The sequence below is a fragment of the Scheffersomyces spartinae genome, assembly GCF_019049425.1.
Source record: "Scheffersomyces spartinae strain ARV_011 chromosome Unknown scaffold_7, whole genome shotgun sequence".
Lineage (NCBI taxonomy): Eukaryota > Fungi > Ascomycota > Pichiomycetes > Serinales > Debaryomycetaceae > Lizanozyma > Lizanozyma spartinae.
The window spans coordinates 263,669-280,232 of record NW_025065054.1 but is presented as its reverse complement, the minus strand read 5'-3'; the positions used below and the strand labels follow the sequence as shown (position 1 = coordinate 280,232).

Here is a 16,564-nt window from a genome sequence, read left to right as displayed (position 1 = left end):
GTTATGTCTTTGCTTATGTATGTCGCGACAAAAAAAGTACATCATTTTCGTTATCGTAAGTGCAATTTTTATCAAACTACTATAACCATCTTCATTATCAGCGTAATTAATGTCTGTCCGTTACGATGACCTCAACAATGCTGAAACTCTCCTTAAATTGTCAGTGGCTTTAAGAGACGAACAGTTCCGTAACGGTGAAGAAATCAGCCAAAATCTAAACGGTATAATTGAAGCACTGAAAACCAATTTACAAAATGGTACAGATCAAGTAAAGTCCGAGACATTAAAAGTATTGATCAATTTGACAGCAGACAGCGATAGAAACCGCTGCTATCTTATTTCGGACGATCCATTGATCGTTTCCCTTTGGAACTCCGCTATTGCCATCTTCGCCTCCGGTAACTTTGAGTTGGGAAGGTTCACGTTGATCTTGGTCTCTCAGTTTGTCCATAATACCAATAACGACAGGAGGAACGTTGAGTATCTTAGTAAGGAATTATGTCTATTCAATCCGTTGATTCAGTTCCTTGGATCTCACTCTGTGGATTACGGTTGGAACGTGGATAATTGGAGGTTTGTGGTTGAACTGTTAGCAGAGATCATGATGGAGTACCAAGACATCATCCGAGAGAATGTTGCCTATAAAAACATCGAATCCTTGGATATCTTGATCAAAATACTACGTGAACATATCGCGACGAGTGAAGACACAGAGTACTTGGACCACTTAATTGATTGTATTACGGTGCTAACGTCGTTCACTGACTTCCCTGGAATCGATTCCATAGACGCCAATAAGAATATCTGTATCTTGATATCTCGTGTGCCTACTCATATAAAAGATGCTATCAAGTTGAAACGGAAACTCTTTGCTATCAGTGGTAGTATCTCGTCCATGACTTCGTTTGACAATTTCAACGATGTTCAATTCTCCATTGAAGCAGTCAAGAGTATTCATGAGTTCTCTGATCCTTACTATCTTGCTGCTTGTTTAATCAACATTGGTAACTACATTATATCCAGCGAGAAAAGAGATGCTGTCGAAGGTGCCATTGGAAACACTCCAGAGGATTTCATCAGTGAAGTCTTTCAAATCCGTTACAATGACATTGTACAACTTCAATGCTTCCATTTTTTAACCAACTTTTTGGCCCCTTCAACTGCCCACGCTGTTGTCGGGCATCATCTGCCATTACTGGCAGTGGCCACGATGATCGTCACTAATCAACAATACTACCCTGAGGTTGTACGGGTGTTTGCCAAATTCCTAAAGAAGTTGCTTACTCTTTCTGCTGGAGATGAGGCATGGAAAAAGTACGACCTTGAGTTCTGGAACGGGTTCAACCAATTACAATTGACACCTACAGATGGCACTGAGCTTCAGTTACTTGCACTACAAAGTTATTTAAAGCTAGGCCTAACCCAAATTGATCCAGCCTTAGCAGAAGTTTTGGTAAGCAATGCATTTTCAACAAAGACATTGGCAGAATCCAAGAATAGAAGCATTGATTTCCCCTTCATTCTTGTCAAATTGAAAACAATAGGAATGCTAAACCACTATATTTTACAATTACCCAAAGAACAAGTCCCCCTTTTCATCAAGTCCCCCTCAAACTACGTTAGTGATATAACTACTATATTTGAAATGATGGAAACAATAGCGAGTCAACTATCATCTGCTACCACTTCCTCACAACAACATGCACAACAGATCTTTCAAAATGCCTTAGCATTTACGGCAGGAACTACCCTTAACGTTCTCAACACAGTGCCATTCCAAGACTTACCAGGCCCTCCAAGTCCAAAGTGGTCATTGATGGACAAATGTAAGGCCATTGTGATACTACAAACCCCACCATCACAATAACCCTTGGGGATGAGTTTCAGTTTTCAGATGTTTGATTCCGTTCCGTTACCGGTCTCGGGACATCGCATGATATGCGGGGTCCGAGAGACACAAACAAACAAAGGGAAAAAACTTATCTTTAACGGCGGCATTCAGTCACTTGCCGCGAATAACCGCGTTTTACCGTTCCAGTACACAAATACATTGAAACTTTTTCAAATTAGTTAAATAGCTTGCAATTTGGTGTTTGACTATTTTTGACTAAAATATTATTCCTTTTGTTTCCCTTAGTGATTTCTACTGATTCAATTTAAAAATGACTGTTACTACAAAGTTTTCAAAGTTAGAGGCTGAGGCCTTGGATCCAATCATTGCAACCATGGCCCGGTATGCTGCCGACCCTAACCCTAATAAGATGGATGTTTCAATTGGGGTTTATAAAGCAGCCGATGGGTCTTCATTCATGTTTCCTTCTGTTAAGATGGCAAAGGAAATCTACAACAAGGTTGAACCAGGTCATAACTATACAACTATGAGTGGTTTACCTGAATTCATTCCTGTTGCTCAACAGACTGTTTTCGGTGATAAGATTGCAGGGGAAGGCAAACTTGCTACTATTCAAACCATTTCCGGTACGGGATCCCTTCATATGGCAATGTTGATTTTGAGATCCGCTGGTTACACTAATTTTGCTGTTGGAACACCCGCATGGTCCAATTATATTCCAATGGCTCAACACATTGGATGTACCACTTCCACATATAAATACTATGACGAGGAAACTAAAACTATAGATTTTGAAAGTGTTGTTTGTGCGATTGAAGAAGCTAGTCCAAAGACAGTTTTCATTTTGCAAACATGTTGTCATAATCCTACTGGAGCGGACTTGTCTAAAAACCAATGGAAGACCATTAGAGATTTGACTATCAACAAAGACTGCATGGTGTTGTTTGACATAGCCTATCAAGGATTTGCATCTGGTGACAAGGACGAGGATGCATGGCCAATCAGATACTTTTACGAAGCCGGGATGGAGTTTGTTGTATGTCAATCATTCTCCAAGAATTTGGGCTTATATGGAGAGAGAGCTGGTGCTTTGCATGTCGTTGTTCAAGACAAAGACAGCTTGCCCATTGTGCATAGCAATATGGTGAAGAATTTCAGAGAAGAATGTTCCTTTGGTCCTGCTTACGGAGCCAGAATCGTCAGTACTGTTGGTTCAACTCCGGAGATCAAGAAGGTTTGGGATCAAGACGTTGCTGGTGTCGCTGAAAGAATGGTTACTATGAGAAGACGTATTTTGGATACCTTGACCAAATTGGAAACTCCGGGGAAATGGGATCACGTGATTAGACAAACAGGATTATTCTGGTTCTCGGGGTTAACGAAAGAACAAACAGAAAGAATGATCTCTGAATACCACATTTACCTTACTCAAAATGGTAGAGTTAACGTTGCTGGTCTAAACGATGCCAACTTGGACCAATTTTGTAAGGCATTGGATGCAGTTGTTAGAAGCTCTTAATTTTACAGTTAGTTGAGTGTGTTAAGTTGTGTAAACACCGAGTCCCATTGCAAAATATAAAAATGTTATAAAATAAAGTAAAATAAAATAAAATGAAATAAAAGTAGAAAATTAAAGTTGAGATATATTTCAGGGTCAGTCAGTCAGCATTAATTCATTCAATTCATTTAAGAGTTAGACTTTTGGTGAATCTTCTTCAAATGAGCTTTGAGATTATCCTTTCTATTGAAACGTTTCCCACAATTAGCCTCTTCACATTGGAAAGGCTTCTCACTTGAATGACTCTTCATATGTCGCTTGACATGCTCAGGTCGTTGAAACTTAGCATCACATAATGGACAAGCGTGTTTCTTCTTTGGATCAAAGGGCTTTTCCTTTTTGTTCTTCTTAACTGGCAATTTCAAGCTCTGTAAATTGATTTCATTGCCTACCAAGGTATTGATTTCTTTAACCTTTTCTTCCCCCAATGCTGCAGCCATTTCCTCTGGCATTGCTGATTTCAGAATTGTTGATGATGATTGATGACTATATCCCAGTAATCCAAACTCCAACCCATCTTCCCCAGTGTATTTGTCTCCCATGGAATCAATTGCAGGTAATAACGAACCATTCATTCCTCCTCCACTCATGTCAGTATATGACTTTCCGAAGTTAGAGCCTGATTCAGAGTTCTCATAAAAGTAAAGTCCAGTACCACCACCTTGTTCTGGAACATTAGACATATACCGAGCTGAGTTAGTAGTAGCTGTTGTTGCAGTGGCTACGTCAGACATAAACTTAGGTGGTGGTGGAGGTGGTTGAAGAAAGCGTCCTACAGTTGATATCTGTAATTGCGACTTTGCTTTCTTCAATTGCTTAAAGGCATCATTATCCTGTCCTTCGATGTTGATCGCATCTATGATAGTGGAAGAATCATTCCCAACACCAGTTTGGGCACTTCCTCCAAGAGATGGATTAGATTCATGGGTAGGAGACTCCGAGGTTTTCCCTGCACCCGAGAACCCACTCAAAAGTAAATTGGTAGGTTGTTGATGGATATGAGGATTATAAGGTAAATGCTGTTTGGAAGTACTTGGAGGCGTAGTGAAATAAGAACTTTGGATACTGGTCGATGATCTTCGGTATGATGAAGTACTATCTGCTGCTGTTTGTCCCAAGTTCAAATTAGCTTGTTGCATTCGTTGACTTGTTGAAGGTGGTTGGTGCTGAGGAGTTGTAGCCGTTGAAGAAATATCTAAATTTGACTGACTTCCCGGAGACATGATGGGCGAATTGAAAAATGGGTTTTTACCTTGGATGTTTGCTGATGCTGAACCGGGAGCACTATAATGTTGTGTAGGTGGTAAAGATGGTTGACTTTGAGATGATAACGATTGAAGAAAGGCTCCAGTAGCATCCATGGACATTCTGGACCTTGATCTTGAATGTCCTTTACCCTTTGCCAGATATGGCGTTTTAGTGATTCTTTGAGAACCCATCAAGTTCACAGGGGACATTCCAGGAGGTTGTGGGATTAAGTTGGATTGAGATGTTTGGTGTTGGGAAGTAAGACCACCCCTTAAGGGAGTAGCATAAGTATTTACTGACGAAGTGGAAAGTGATTTGTTTCTGGAGTGTCGTCTTGGAGTATTTAGTACTTGACTTTGTGAGGGTTGCTTAGCAAATGATTGGGGTGATTCCAGAAAGGATTGGAACGAAATAGATGATGACAGGGGATGCATAGAATCCATGGAATAACTTGAAGGAGATTGTTGTTGTTGTTGTGATTGAGTGTTCAAGTTTGGATTATTTTGCATAGACATTGGATGCAGAAGGTATTGATGATGACCATATTGATGATCTAAATAAGCCGGTGGATCTTGATTAGCAGAGGCCACAGAAGACGTTGATAAAGTAGGTCTATGGTGTCTATAAGTTGAGTGCATGGATTGGTACAGAGACTGTGGAGGTCTTGCGAAATTGGATGAGGCGGACAACGAAGCCATTCCCAGTAGAAATGAGGTATTATAATAACCATCGTCTAATGAAACATTCCTAGAATGACTAAACTTGGAGTTGCTGTTGAGCAATGATTGGTTCGGGCCCATGAGCTCGGAACTATGCAAAAGAGTTGAGTTGTCTGACTTAGGAACCATGTCCTCAGTATTATCATCATCATCATTATTACTAGTATTATTGTCGTCGTCATTATTTTTATTATTATCTTGACCACTGTCATTTTCAGGGACAAACTCTTTACTACTTGATAGTAAGGACGAATCCGACGCCTGATTCGGGTTCAACTGTTGGAACGAGAAGGCGCCATATGAAGCAGGGTTGTCAGCGGTTGCATTCTGTGGAGACAGAACTGGTATAGAAACACGCGATTGCAGATAATTCGAGTCCATTATCATTGAAGTGGCATTAGGATCTAAAAAGTCCATATTGTTGTACTGGATGAAAGAATCAGAGTTCATTTCGAAAGGCTGGGACAACTGGGCCGGTGAGCTGACTAAAAACTTTTCCATTACTATTGTCTTTTGATCGTCCTCACCTTCAGCTTGTTGTTGATGATAATAATACTCTTGTTCGGATGAAGGAGCTGGTGGACCTTTAGGACAGCGATCCTCTTGACTGTTGTCGGAGGTATCTTTTGAAGATGAAATTTTTGACGTTGGGAAATGGTAGAAAATCAAAGCAAAGGATGAAAAAGGGCAAGGGTGTCAGGTCAATTCGAGTCAATTGGCCAGAGACAAGATGATAATTTTTATATATGATGATCGAACTAATGCAAGATCGAATTAATGCAAGTATTAACAATAACAATAACAATAACAGTAATAATATGATACGTCTGAAGTATTGGCTTTCTATGGCTTTTGTTTGTATACTAAGCTGGATCGGGTTTAATATGTAAACTAACTCCAGCAAAACATCAAGGCTCGTATGAATTGTTTTTGATTGTGTGAGAATGTGATGGCAATCTTGACTTTGATCAACGGGGATATATCAAAAGACGAGAACCCCAAGTGATGGTGGTGGTGGTGATGATGGCTGACGAATATAACTAAGGCTTGCTTATGTGGACCTCAGGCTATGTTATTTTTCCTTCTCCTAGACAGAGGTAGTAGTTAAGGACAGGAGGAAGAAAGATGAAGCTGTGCTACTTTCAGTATATTAATTTTGTCTGAAGACGGCTTCAAAGTTCAAGATCAGATGATGATAGGTCCCTATTGAGGGTTGATATGGTGATGATAATAGCGTTATTCCGTTGTGAACTTTTTAGGGGAAGCAGACTTTTTTTGGTTCGCAAGCAGCTCTTTTGTGGTGTTTTATTTTTTAGATTCCTGTGCCAACCAATTTTCTTTTTCTGTATTAATGAATCGAGTGATAAGTATAGACGATACTATAGTATACTAGTGGTAATAATAGTGGTACTCGTAGTAACAGTAACAAGCAGTTACAGTAATATTGGACGTGGTATTCTATTTTGCTGCAGCATTACACTCTACGTGAACTTATACTCAATTCTACTTTTGTTCACTTGTGGAACCAGCTAAATGGGTACTTAGTTGCTATAACTATAATACTTCATTTTATAGATCCCTTGGAATACTCTTTGCTTCTACTGTCATCTCACAAGACTGTAGATAGTTGTTCAAATCAACGTTATATGATGGTTGAATCAAGGTTATAAGAAACTGACGTTGTGTTACTACTTGAAACCCGCTTTAGGAGAAATTTTGTTATTGTTGCTTGTATACTAACCATTGATCCCATTAAATATTCTATTGTCTTTATGACTGTATGTAATATCTTCTATTGTGAGCGTTCGGCCCGTTATCCGTACTTATAAAAGCTTGTTACTTCCAATAGTCTGGACCTACGAAATATCTAAGGCAAAATTATAAATTAATATGTATATCACAGCCCTATTGTCTTCGTTGTATAAATGTGCTTCGACCTTGGTGATTGATATAATCACGGTAAACGTTTATTGGTTTCAGGAGAGCACACACCGCGCCTTGAAAACCCTCACGATGTAGCCTTTTTGATTTCAATATCCTAATAAAGTAACTTCCCCTTGACATCACATCTTCATTAAATATTGCTACGATTATTGTTATCATTCGAATATTTATACCCCTCTTGTTTGAATTCCCTCTTTCCCCTTGTTTCCCTTTTTTCTTCATCAGCAAATCTTTTAATTATTTTTTATCACTTTTCCCTCGTGATCCGCCTGCCTGCCCCCACCAGTCATGCTAAGCGACTCGTATTGTAAAGAGATCATTGCCATCGAAAAATTGTTAATTCTACTAATATTTCGCCAACTTCACTTGTCTTCTATACGATGATATCCTTTCTATTATCTACAATATCAAATCTTAAACCATATAACAGGACCTTGTTCTCTCATCTTTTTAATTGATCACAGATTCTTGTACTGCTTTCCTTGAAGGGGAAAATAATCTTGACATGTTTATTCTTCTGCAACCAATTTATACCGAACAATAGTCGTGCATATAGGTAAATTATTATGAGGTCATTTGTGCATGAATTCTCAACGGCTAGAATATACTAAATACATATCAAAACTTAATGAACTACCAAAAACTGGTCTCAGCCCAGCTTTCTAAAGTAAAAAACTTCAAACCTTAAATTAGATTCCATCAAATTCTAATGCATATACATGGAACATCCCCCATCAATGTGATGCAATGCGATATGCTGCACGTTTAGTACCACTTTCTAACTCAATGGAGACATGTGGTATCAGTTCTTTGACCTCTTGCGCATTGCGTCCGCACGCCGTAAAAGAGCACTGTTGGGGTTAATGGTAGCCTTTTAAATGAGATATTTTTCGAACTTTATTAGCATACAAATATTAATTATAGCCCTTAGCTTGGTTTTCAGATTAGTCGTTATTCTCTTCCTGTTGGCAGTGTTCAGATTAGTCGTTATTTCCTATTGGCAAATTCTATGCGAATTAACCTCACTTGGGGGTGTTTTTGTTGTAGTGTATAAAGCTAATGTGTTTTGTTTGGGATTAAGTATGTGGGGCTATAAATACGTACATTATGTTTTTGAACCAAGTATAAGCCCACTCTAAAAAAAAAAAATACGTTGCTAGGCTTAGCGTCCTTTCAAATAGTATCCAAAAATAGTCTAATAATAGTAGCAATTAAATGTATCTTTGAAGGGAGCTCAAGTCATCAAATGTTCTTGAGTTTTACTACGTATCCAATTCATCGTCTAGGGTTAAGCATATGAACTTAAGTTGTTGCTAAAAAGGTCCAGGTTCTTAGTTGTCAGAAAAAAGTTGTTGTAAGGCACACACAATTGATCTGCAACCTGGCTCACCGCATTTACTCTACCCAAACTGCATTGTTAGTGGTGATGTGGAACGCGTCTATTCTTAGAGTTGCCGTTTTTCAGCAACATAAACAAACAATTCACTCATAATTCTAACACTTGGATCAAATAAATAGCCTGCATTTTAATTGTCAGTTGAATTTTGAGTTTGTTCAAAGAAGTCTAAATCCGAAATATACCGAATTTCAGCGTGGAGCGGGATCAAAGTAGATATCGTGTACTTTATCCAAAATTAACGGCACGTGACAATTACAAGAACCGAGGTCGGTGATCGATAAATAGTATATATATTATTTGTCACTTACATAATAGTGTATATTGTCTCTTACGAGCTATTTACAATTCAATCTGAAAAAATAATCAGCTTTGAACCTTTGACAAAATAGTCACATTTATGGGTTTTGAGCAACAAAGTCTTGACCCTTCTTGATGTTACCAACCAAGGTTTCCTTAGCAGTCTTAACCAAACCTTCTTCAAATTCAGACAATTCACCCAATGGATGGATAGTCTTGACACCTTCTGGACCCAAGGTAACCTTGGAAGAAAAGAATTCAACACCTTCATTCTTGAACAAAGGAGAGTCAACAAAAGATGGTTCAACGACGTCGTGTTCACCAGCTAAACCGTTCAAGACGGAACCAGCGAATCTGGCACCAGCTTGAGCCATAGACAAAGTGGCGGAACCTGCACCATCCTTGGCTTGGACAACTTCGTCACCACCGAATTGAACTCTGTGGACCAACTTATCTCTAACATCAGTGGCCAAGTCCTTGTAGTTAGTTTGAGAGAACAATGGAACAATGGTAATACCAGAGTGACCACCAACAACGGTAACGTGTTCCTTGGATGGATCAGTACCAGCGATTTCAGCAACAAATCTGTTAGCTCTTAAAACATCTAAAGTGGTAACACCAAACAACTTCTTTGGGTTGTAGACACCCTTAGACTTGAAAACTTCAGCGACAATTGGGACGGTGGAGTTAACAGGGTTAGAAATGATAAGAACAGCAGCATTTGGAGAGTACTCAGCAATGTTTTTAGCCAAATCTCTAACGATAGAAGCGTTAGTGTTGAACAAATCGTCTCTGGTCATACCAGGTTTTCTTGGGACACCAGCTGGGATAACAACAACGTCACAACCAGTCAAAGCACCTTCAATGTCTTCTGGTTGGTAACCCTTGACTGTGGAGTTGGTGGGAATGTGAGAAACATCAGCAGCAACACCTGGAGCACCTCTTAAATCGTACAAGGCCAAGTCAGTAACCTTGGGGTTCAATTTCATCAATAAGGATAATGGTTGACCAATACCACCATTGGCACCTAAAACGGCAACCTTGTAGGCAGAGGCAGAGGAGGAGGAGAAGGCTCTGGTGGCAATCTTGGAGAACATCTTTTTACGAATAAGTTTAATAATCAAAAAGAATAAAGGACAAGAAGGAAAAGAAGAGAATTACGGCTTATGAGGAAAAGTGCAGACAAGCGGCCTTTTAAATGCGAATCAATGAGAATTTTCAACCTCTAATGAAAATCGACAAATTTACCATTTGGATGTCGGGATTTTTTCCGTAGTTCACTTTTCCGTGTTAATTCTTCGGACCGGTGACTTATGGCCAGATTCATTTCAACACTTGGGGGTTTAAGTTTGTCATGTTGTTGAGTCAAATTGTTCATGACTCGCCAAACAGTATATGGGTAAACCGGACATATGGCAGTGGCCGAAATATGGGGGTGGAGTATACAGGAAATCGCTCAATTGTAGTTTGGGCGCACATCATTTTGCTGACCAATCAGAGTACGTTATGCGTCGACCTATTGATGCCGAATCAACGTTAATTTGGCTCGGAGTCTCAGTCGGAAGTCAGGTCATTGTGCAGGATTCCAATAATTTTAAACCTCTTACCGAAGGTAGAATATTTCTACAAGCTCCACATTGGTAGCCCTTCACTTTTGAAAAGGTTCCTCAATTAAAGATCGTTTGCTATTCTATATACAGACCTTCTTCTTCAGTTTCTCTATGATGTAAAGGGGCGCGAACACCTGGAGAAAAAACCAGAGTGGGCTTTGACAACTTCACATTGAAGTCTCAACAAAGACAAGACGTTTTCAAAAGATCACAAACGACCTGTGAATCACGAAGAATACATCGAGAGGATTAGAGACTATGTACGGTGGAGGTAATCATGGCAATGGATACGGTGGTCCTCCTCAAGGACCACCACCTGGAGACTGGGGTTATGGAAGTAGTAACCAGAACCAAGGTTATGGTCTACAACAGCAATATTCCAGACCAAGTCACCCCCCATCCGGATATAATAATGATAGTAACTACTCCAGACCAAATGGACCACCTCCAGGTCAATGGGGGGGCCAAAACAACAATATTAATGGATACGGTAGAGAAGAATATTCCAGACCCCCTCATCAAAACCAACAACAGATGCAAGGAGGAGGAAACTTCCAAAGACCAAGCACCCAACAACAGTCGTTTGGTGGGAATGGCCAGCAAACATACCAATACTCCAATTGTACTGGTAGCAAGAAGGCTTTGTTAATTGGTATCAATTATATTGGCACTAAGAATCAGTTACGAGGCTGTATTAATGATGCTGAAAATATGAAGCAGTTTCTTTTGAAATGGGGTTTCAAGGAAGAAGATATTGTGATGTTGAGAGATGACGCTTCTAATAAACGTCAAATTCCAACGAGACAAAACATTATTGATGCTTTTGGCTGGCTAGTTAAGGGAGCCAAGGCTAATGATAATTTGGTTCTTCACTATAGTGGTCATGGTGGTCAAACTGAAGATTTGAGTGGTGATGAAGATGATGGCTATGACGAATGTTTGTACCCACTTGACTTTGAAACCAGCGGATTCATTGTAGATGATGAAATCCATGATAGGGTTGTCAGACCATTACCTCAAGGATGTCGTTTAACTGCTTTGATTGATGCTTGTCATTCAGCAACTATGTTGGATCTACCATACATTTATTCCACCAAAGGTGTTGTGAAGGAACCCAACTTATATTCTGAAGCTGGCCAAGATGCCATGACAATTGTCCAAGGGTATCTTACTGGTAATCAGAAGAGTATGTTTTCTGGTGTCAAGAGTTTGGTAAAGACTATTGCTAATAAGGATAAGGCGTCAAAGGCCAGAGAATTTACCAAACAAAATAAAACCAGCCCTGCTGATGTTATCTCTATTTCTGGTTGTAAAGATGATCAAACGTCTGCCGATGCCAATGAAGCAGGTAAGAACACTGGGGCTATGTCATATGCCTTTGTCAGAGTCATGTCAACTAACCCTCAACAATCTTATCTAACATTATTGCAAAATATGAGAGATGTCCTTTCTGGTAAATATACTCAAAAGCCTCAGTTATCTTCTTCTCATCCTATTGATACAAACTTGCAATTCATCATTTGAGTACTAACGTTTATACTAAGTATTTTTTCAATTATCATGACATTCTACATCTTGAAAGTAAAATATGTTAGTATCAATCCTATTCCATACTCTATACCTGCCTACTCAATTTATACTATGGTACATTTATCTTCAGATTTGGGTGGAGGGTTTGTGATGGTTTCAATAGAGTCCAAAAGAGTCTCAAACGCTTTATTCACATTCACATTGTCTTGTACACTTGATTCCAAGAATTTACACCCAAACTTCTCAGCTAATTGTTGTCCTTCAATAGTTTCCACTTGTCGTTGATAATTCAAATCAGATTTATTCCCAATTAGTACCATGGGGATATTGTCTGCTCCAATACTATTCAAAATCTTATCCCTTATAACTTCGATTAATTCAAAGCTCTGTAACAGTGTGACACTATACACAAGTAAATATCCATGGATTCCAATCAAATGCTTTTCATTCATTATTGAATATTCATCTTGCCCCGCAGTATCTAAGATTTCAATGACATAATCTTGATTTTTATATGCTATAGTTTTGGAGAATTGGTTCTCAATAGTGGGGTAATATGATTCCACGAAATGGTCTTCAACAAACCGTACTGTCATCAGGGATTTCCCCACTGACCTACTACCCACCACAGCTAATTTCCGAGTCTTTGCCATAACTTATATGAGGTTATTATGAGCGAATGAGATCAATCACTGGTAGTTGAAATTGTATTATTAATGAGTGGAGTCTGCGAAAAATGTCCAACTGGTAAAAATAACCTAGACAGGTAACTATGACTCTGCAAAGACAACGACAGAGAGCTCTTTAACTTGATAGATGGAATAATACCACACACTTTAAAGGTGTTCGATGTGACAAGTAGTATTATTATGGAGAAATAGTTTCGGCGACCTCCTTTTCGCCAATCGAAAAAAGAAAATAAGGCCGATACAAAACCAGTTATTTTCTAAACCCGGGACTGACACTAAACAATAATGTATTAGACTACTCGAGAATTAGCTAACTGTCAAAAGTATCAAGCGCAGGGTAAAGAAGCTGATTAAATAAAATTTTCTTGAAAACCTGAGAATCTTTAAAGACAATTCAAAAGCAACAACAATGATGATAGGAAAAAAAAAGGTAACAATCCAACAATCTTTATACCCTGTTAGGTTTACACTTTTTTAGATGTCGTTTACTCCGAAAACTAACTTTGAAAACCATAAAGTGTGAGGACCAAAATTCAAATGCGGGCCGGCTACTTTTTCTTAATTGGAGCAAAATTCATTTTCCGCGATTAGGATTAAAAGTGTATGATGCCATTTCAAGCCCTTGCTGTATGTGAAAGCAGTTCGTTCCATGTTTCTTTCTGGGGATATCGCTGTTAAGCCTGCTAATCCTGATAGCAAATTGCCCAATACGACGTCAGTTCACAATATTATATCTGTATATATATATGTAAAGAAAGTAGTTGGCTAGACATAGTACTCTTTTCTCTCCAATGGGAAGCTTGATGGTGTTACCCAAATTGAATTCTCTAGTAGATAAAGGATTACGATAAGAGGTGATGACTCTGAGATACAGGTTGTGAACAAAAATAATCGTTGAAATATAGTGTTTTAAGTGGATACGCATCGCTGGGCACCGTATTAAGTAATCTGTGCCGAAATTTTGGTGCTCTTCATTCACCAAAATACCACGGCGCTACCATTGATTTAGCCATTTTCCAACTAGAACAAACAATAATAGACAGGCGGTACGACTATAACTACTAAATGTCAAGTTAAAATTTATACAATGGTTTACTACAAACATTAACTCTCTTTTGACTTCACTAACTATGACTTATACAGCATGTACTATTGTTTACTCATCTCTTACCGTTTACTAAATTATTTATATATATATTCCACTGCATAATGTGAATGGCTCACAAGACATTTAAAATTTCAAACTAGTTGGCCCATTTCAAGACTTCTAATGAAGTCACCACAATGAAAATAGTCGTTGGCAAAGTCAATATAACATAACCCCAAAATAACACGCCCGCCATTTCCTTCTGATAAATGTTATTCAATTGAGTAATCTGACTTAATTGGATTGCTGGAGGTGAAATGGTTAAAACAAATGCAACAATCAAAAAAATAGGATCATCCAAGATACTGATATTAACGTATTTCACCAGAAGAGCAATAATAGGCAATAAAATCAATGAAGGGAGAATCATTCTTGATAATAATGAACCAAAAACAATTCTGTTATAATGTTTTGATTCTGGTGGTAAGTCACTTGATGGATATAAATTTGATCCTAAAACAATTAAAATCAAAGGTATAGAAACCGAACCCAATTGACCAATAGCTCTTGTAAATGTATTGGACACAAAAGTTGGCTCCTGGGGGTTTGGAGGAAATAATGCAAGTCTAAGTGGTGAAATCGATGCCACAACAATGGAAACCAACATAGCATACAAAGGAGGATTCATGAAAGCCAAAAATCCTTGAACAGGCTTCGAGTTTTTGATGCTGAACCATAAGCATCGTATACATTTCATAGATAAATTATGGTTCTTGTGTGATACTTTGGAATTTTCAATTTCATCTTCAGATTGGTTTGTGGCACCTTCAATAGAGGTTGTTGAAGATGAAGAACTTGCAACATCAAAATGAGCTTGTGAAACAGTGAGAGAAATCAGCTCTTCTTCATTCACAACAACAACAGGTGACTTATTTGTATTGTCATCATCTTCACCGTCAGGTTGCATTCCGGAGTGACGAAGGATATCAGACACATTTTCTGATTCGATGCACAGTTCGCCTTGAAATTCAGAGACAGAAACACCTTCATAATAATGTAATTCTTCATAAGATCTTTTACGCAATAATTTATTGAAACCCCAAGACCATCTTAATATTTGACCCAACTGTTGGAAAATCAACAAGTACAAAATACCCCTTGAAGCAACTTTATCTTGGTTATCGTCATCAATATCATCCCAAAGTAAATCAGGCAATGTATAACTTAAGGCTAAAGTCAAAGAGACAGGCAAAGAATTAGAGTTACCAAACACACCCATTGCAGTAACAAAGTCTGTTTCAGGTTCATTTAAACCAAAGAATTTAGATACCACCAAAGCACAAATATAAGAAATACCAGTTGACAATGCATAGAAAATAGGAATGATGATGATGTCCACCAACTTTTTAAGGGAAAGTGAGCTAGCTAGTTTGGTAAATACCAAACAAGGAGTAAACAAGTCAACATTCAATTGACTGATAACTTTTTGATTCTTTGTATTTAAAAGACCAGTTTTAGCAGCGATAAAACCGAAAAAGCAAATGATGATAACTTCAAGAACAGCTTCAAAAGTAAGCATAGTGATATGTCGAAAGGATAAGTCAGATGTGGCTTCTGAAGCCGAAGCCCCACCAAATATGACTTGCCTTAAGGTGGTTCCGCCACCTTCAGTTGAGGAGATTATTGTAGCAGCAGCATAGGGGATAGTTTGCAGTAGCACGTTATTCAACATGGGGTGGAGCTAAAGCGTCCTTTTCAGATGGTGAATAAACAAAAGAACTGATCTGCATTAAGCTACACTGAAAAAAAGAGTGGATTGCTGCTTATATTAGTTTATCGTTTGCAGACACAAAACGAAGTTCAACTGAAAGCAATATAACGCAAAGCTGTCTACAAATAATTCGTAATTCTAGAGGCGAAGCAAGGATGATATGCGAATTGTGAAAGTACTCCGTCATACGTTCATGAATGACTAATGACAAAGTCATAGATTTCAGCCGATACTTTTGGCATATATCTACTGTTAGCATGTGCTGCTCACATGTGCTCCTCTTAATGTATACTGCTAATCGTGAGAAAATGTTAAATGGATAGATAACAACAGTCCTGTGTTGAGGTATTCGCAATCTCATTGGCCCCGCTTGGTTGATATACATTTTACTTGCAGGTGGGGTGATGATAACGATTCCTGACACACTTCGGTGAAAGTTTGTGTATTAACTCATTATCATATTCTTCTCTAATGAATCATACAGATATGTAAATAAACTTCTTTAAGTCAGAATTAACGAGCGAGTACTGCTCCATATTTCGTACAAGATTTTACATGTTCTGCTATAGGAGGTAATGAGTGATGACAGGTCACCCCAAAAACTCCGAAGGCTTTATGCTTTCAGCCATCTCCTACTCCTCGCCTGTTTATCCGTCCACACGACCCACAACGTGCATGGCAATTGCGATGCAGATAGGATGCGATGCAATCAATATAACGGCAATTGCTCATCTACTAGGTGATGGAGTTCCATGGCAAAGAAATGGAATCTTGTATCGACAAACCATTCAATCCGAAGTGAATTGGTCCTCGATGAAATTCAACTTAAAACAACTTACTATAGCGGAGGGTTAGAGTTG

The 16,564-nt window shown here is 38.6% G+C and overlaps 7 protein-coding genes across 7 annotated transcripts; 3 read left to right on the top strand and 4 right to left on the bottom strand.

The window, feature by feature from the left end:
• Window positions 1-109: 109 nt before the first annotated feature.
• Window positions 110-1,867, top strand: KQ657_004630 (uncharacterized protein; the record flags this gene model as incomplete). The annotated part of the gene is made up of 1 exon (XM_043195298.1): window positions 110-1,867. The coding sequence occupies one exon, from the start codon at window positions 110-112 to the stop codon at window positions 1,865-1,867; it is 1,758 nt and encodes a 585-aa protein (XP_043049964.1).
• A 295-nt stretch (window positions 1,868-2,162) lies between these two features.
• On the top strand, window positions 2,163-3,371 carry AAT22 (Aat22p; the record flags this gene model as incomplete). The annotated part of the gene is made up of 1 exon (XM_043195297.1): window positions 2,163-3,371. One exon carries the CDS (start codon window positions 2,163-2,165, stop codon window positions 3,369-3,371), a length of 1,209 nt encoding a protein of 402 aa, XP_043049963.1.
• Window positions 3,372-3,538: 167 nt separating this feature from the next.
• On the bottom strand, window positions 3,539-8,427 carry CAS5 (Cas5p; the record flags this gene model as incomplete). The annotated part of the gene is made up of 3 exons (XM_043195296.1): window positions 3,539-6,000; window positions 7,238-7,244; window positions 8,422-8,427. The coding sequence occupies 3 exons, from the start codon at window positions 8,425-8,427 to the stop codon at window positions 3,539-3,541; spliced, it is 2,475 nt and encodes an 824-aa protein (XP_043049962.1).
• A 688-nt stretch (window positions 8,428-9,115) lies between these two features.
• On the bottom strand, window positions 9,116-10,114 carry MDH1-1 (malate dehydrogenase; the record flags this gene model as incomplete). Its single annotated transcript, XM_043195295.1, has 1 exon — window positions 9,116-10,114. One exon carries the CDS (start codon window positions 10,112-10,114, stop codon window positions 9,116-9,118), a length of 999 nt encoding a protein of 332 aa, XP_043049961.1.
• A 771-nt stretch (window positions 10,115-10,885) lies between these two features.
• MCA1_2 (caspase family protein) lies at window positions 10,886-12,151 on the top strand (the record flags this gene model as incomplete). Its single annotated transcript, XM_043195294.1, has 1 exon — window positions 10,886-12,151. The coding sequence occupies one exon, from the start codon at window positions 10,886-10,888 to the stop codon at window positions 12,149-12,151; it is 1,266 nt and encodes a 421-aa protein (XP_043049960.1).
• Window positions 12,152-12,261: 110 nt separating this feature from the next.
• On the bottom strand, window positions 12,262-12,810 carry RHB1 (putative GTPase; the record flags this gene model as incomplete). Its single annotated transcript, XM_043195293.1, has 1 exon — window positions 12,262-12,810. One exon carries the CDS (start codon window positions 12,808-12,810, stop codon window positions 12,262-12,264), a length of 549 nt encoding a protein of 182 aa, XP_043049959.1.
• A 1,280-nt stretch (window positions 12,811-14,090) lies between these two features.
• Window positions 14,091-15,665, bottom strand: KQ657_004624 (uncharacterized protein; the record flags this gene model as incomplete). Its single annotated transcript, XM_043195292.1, has 1 exon — window positions 14,091-15,665. One exon carries the CDS (start codon window positions 15,663-15,665, stop codon window positions 14,091-14,093), a length of 1,575 nt encoding a protein of 524 aa, XP_043049958.1.
• Window positions 15,666-16,564: the final 899 nt, after the last annotated feature.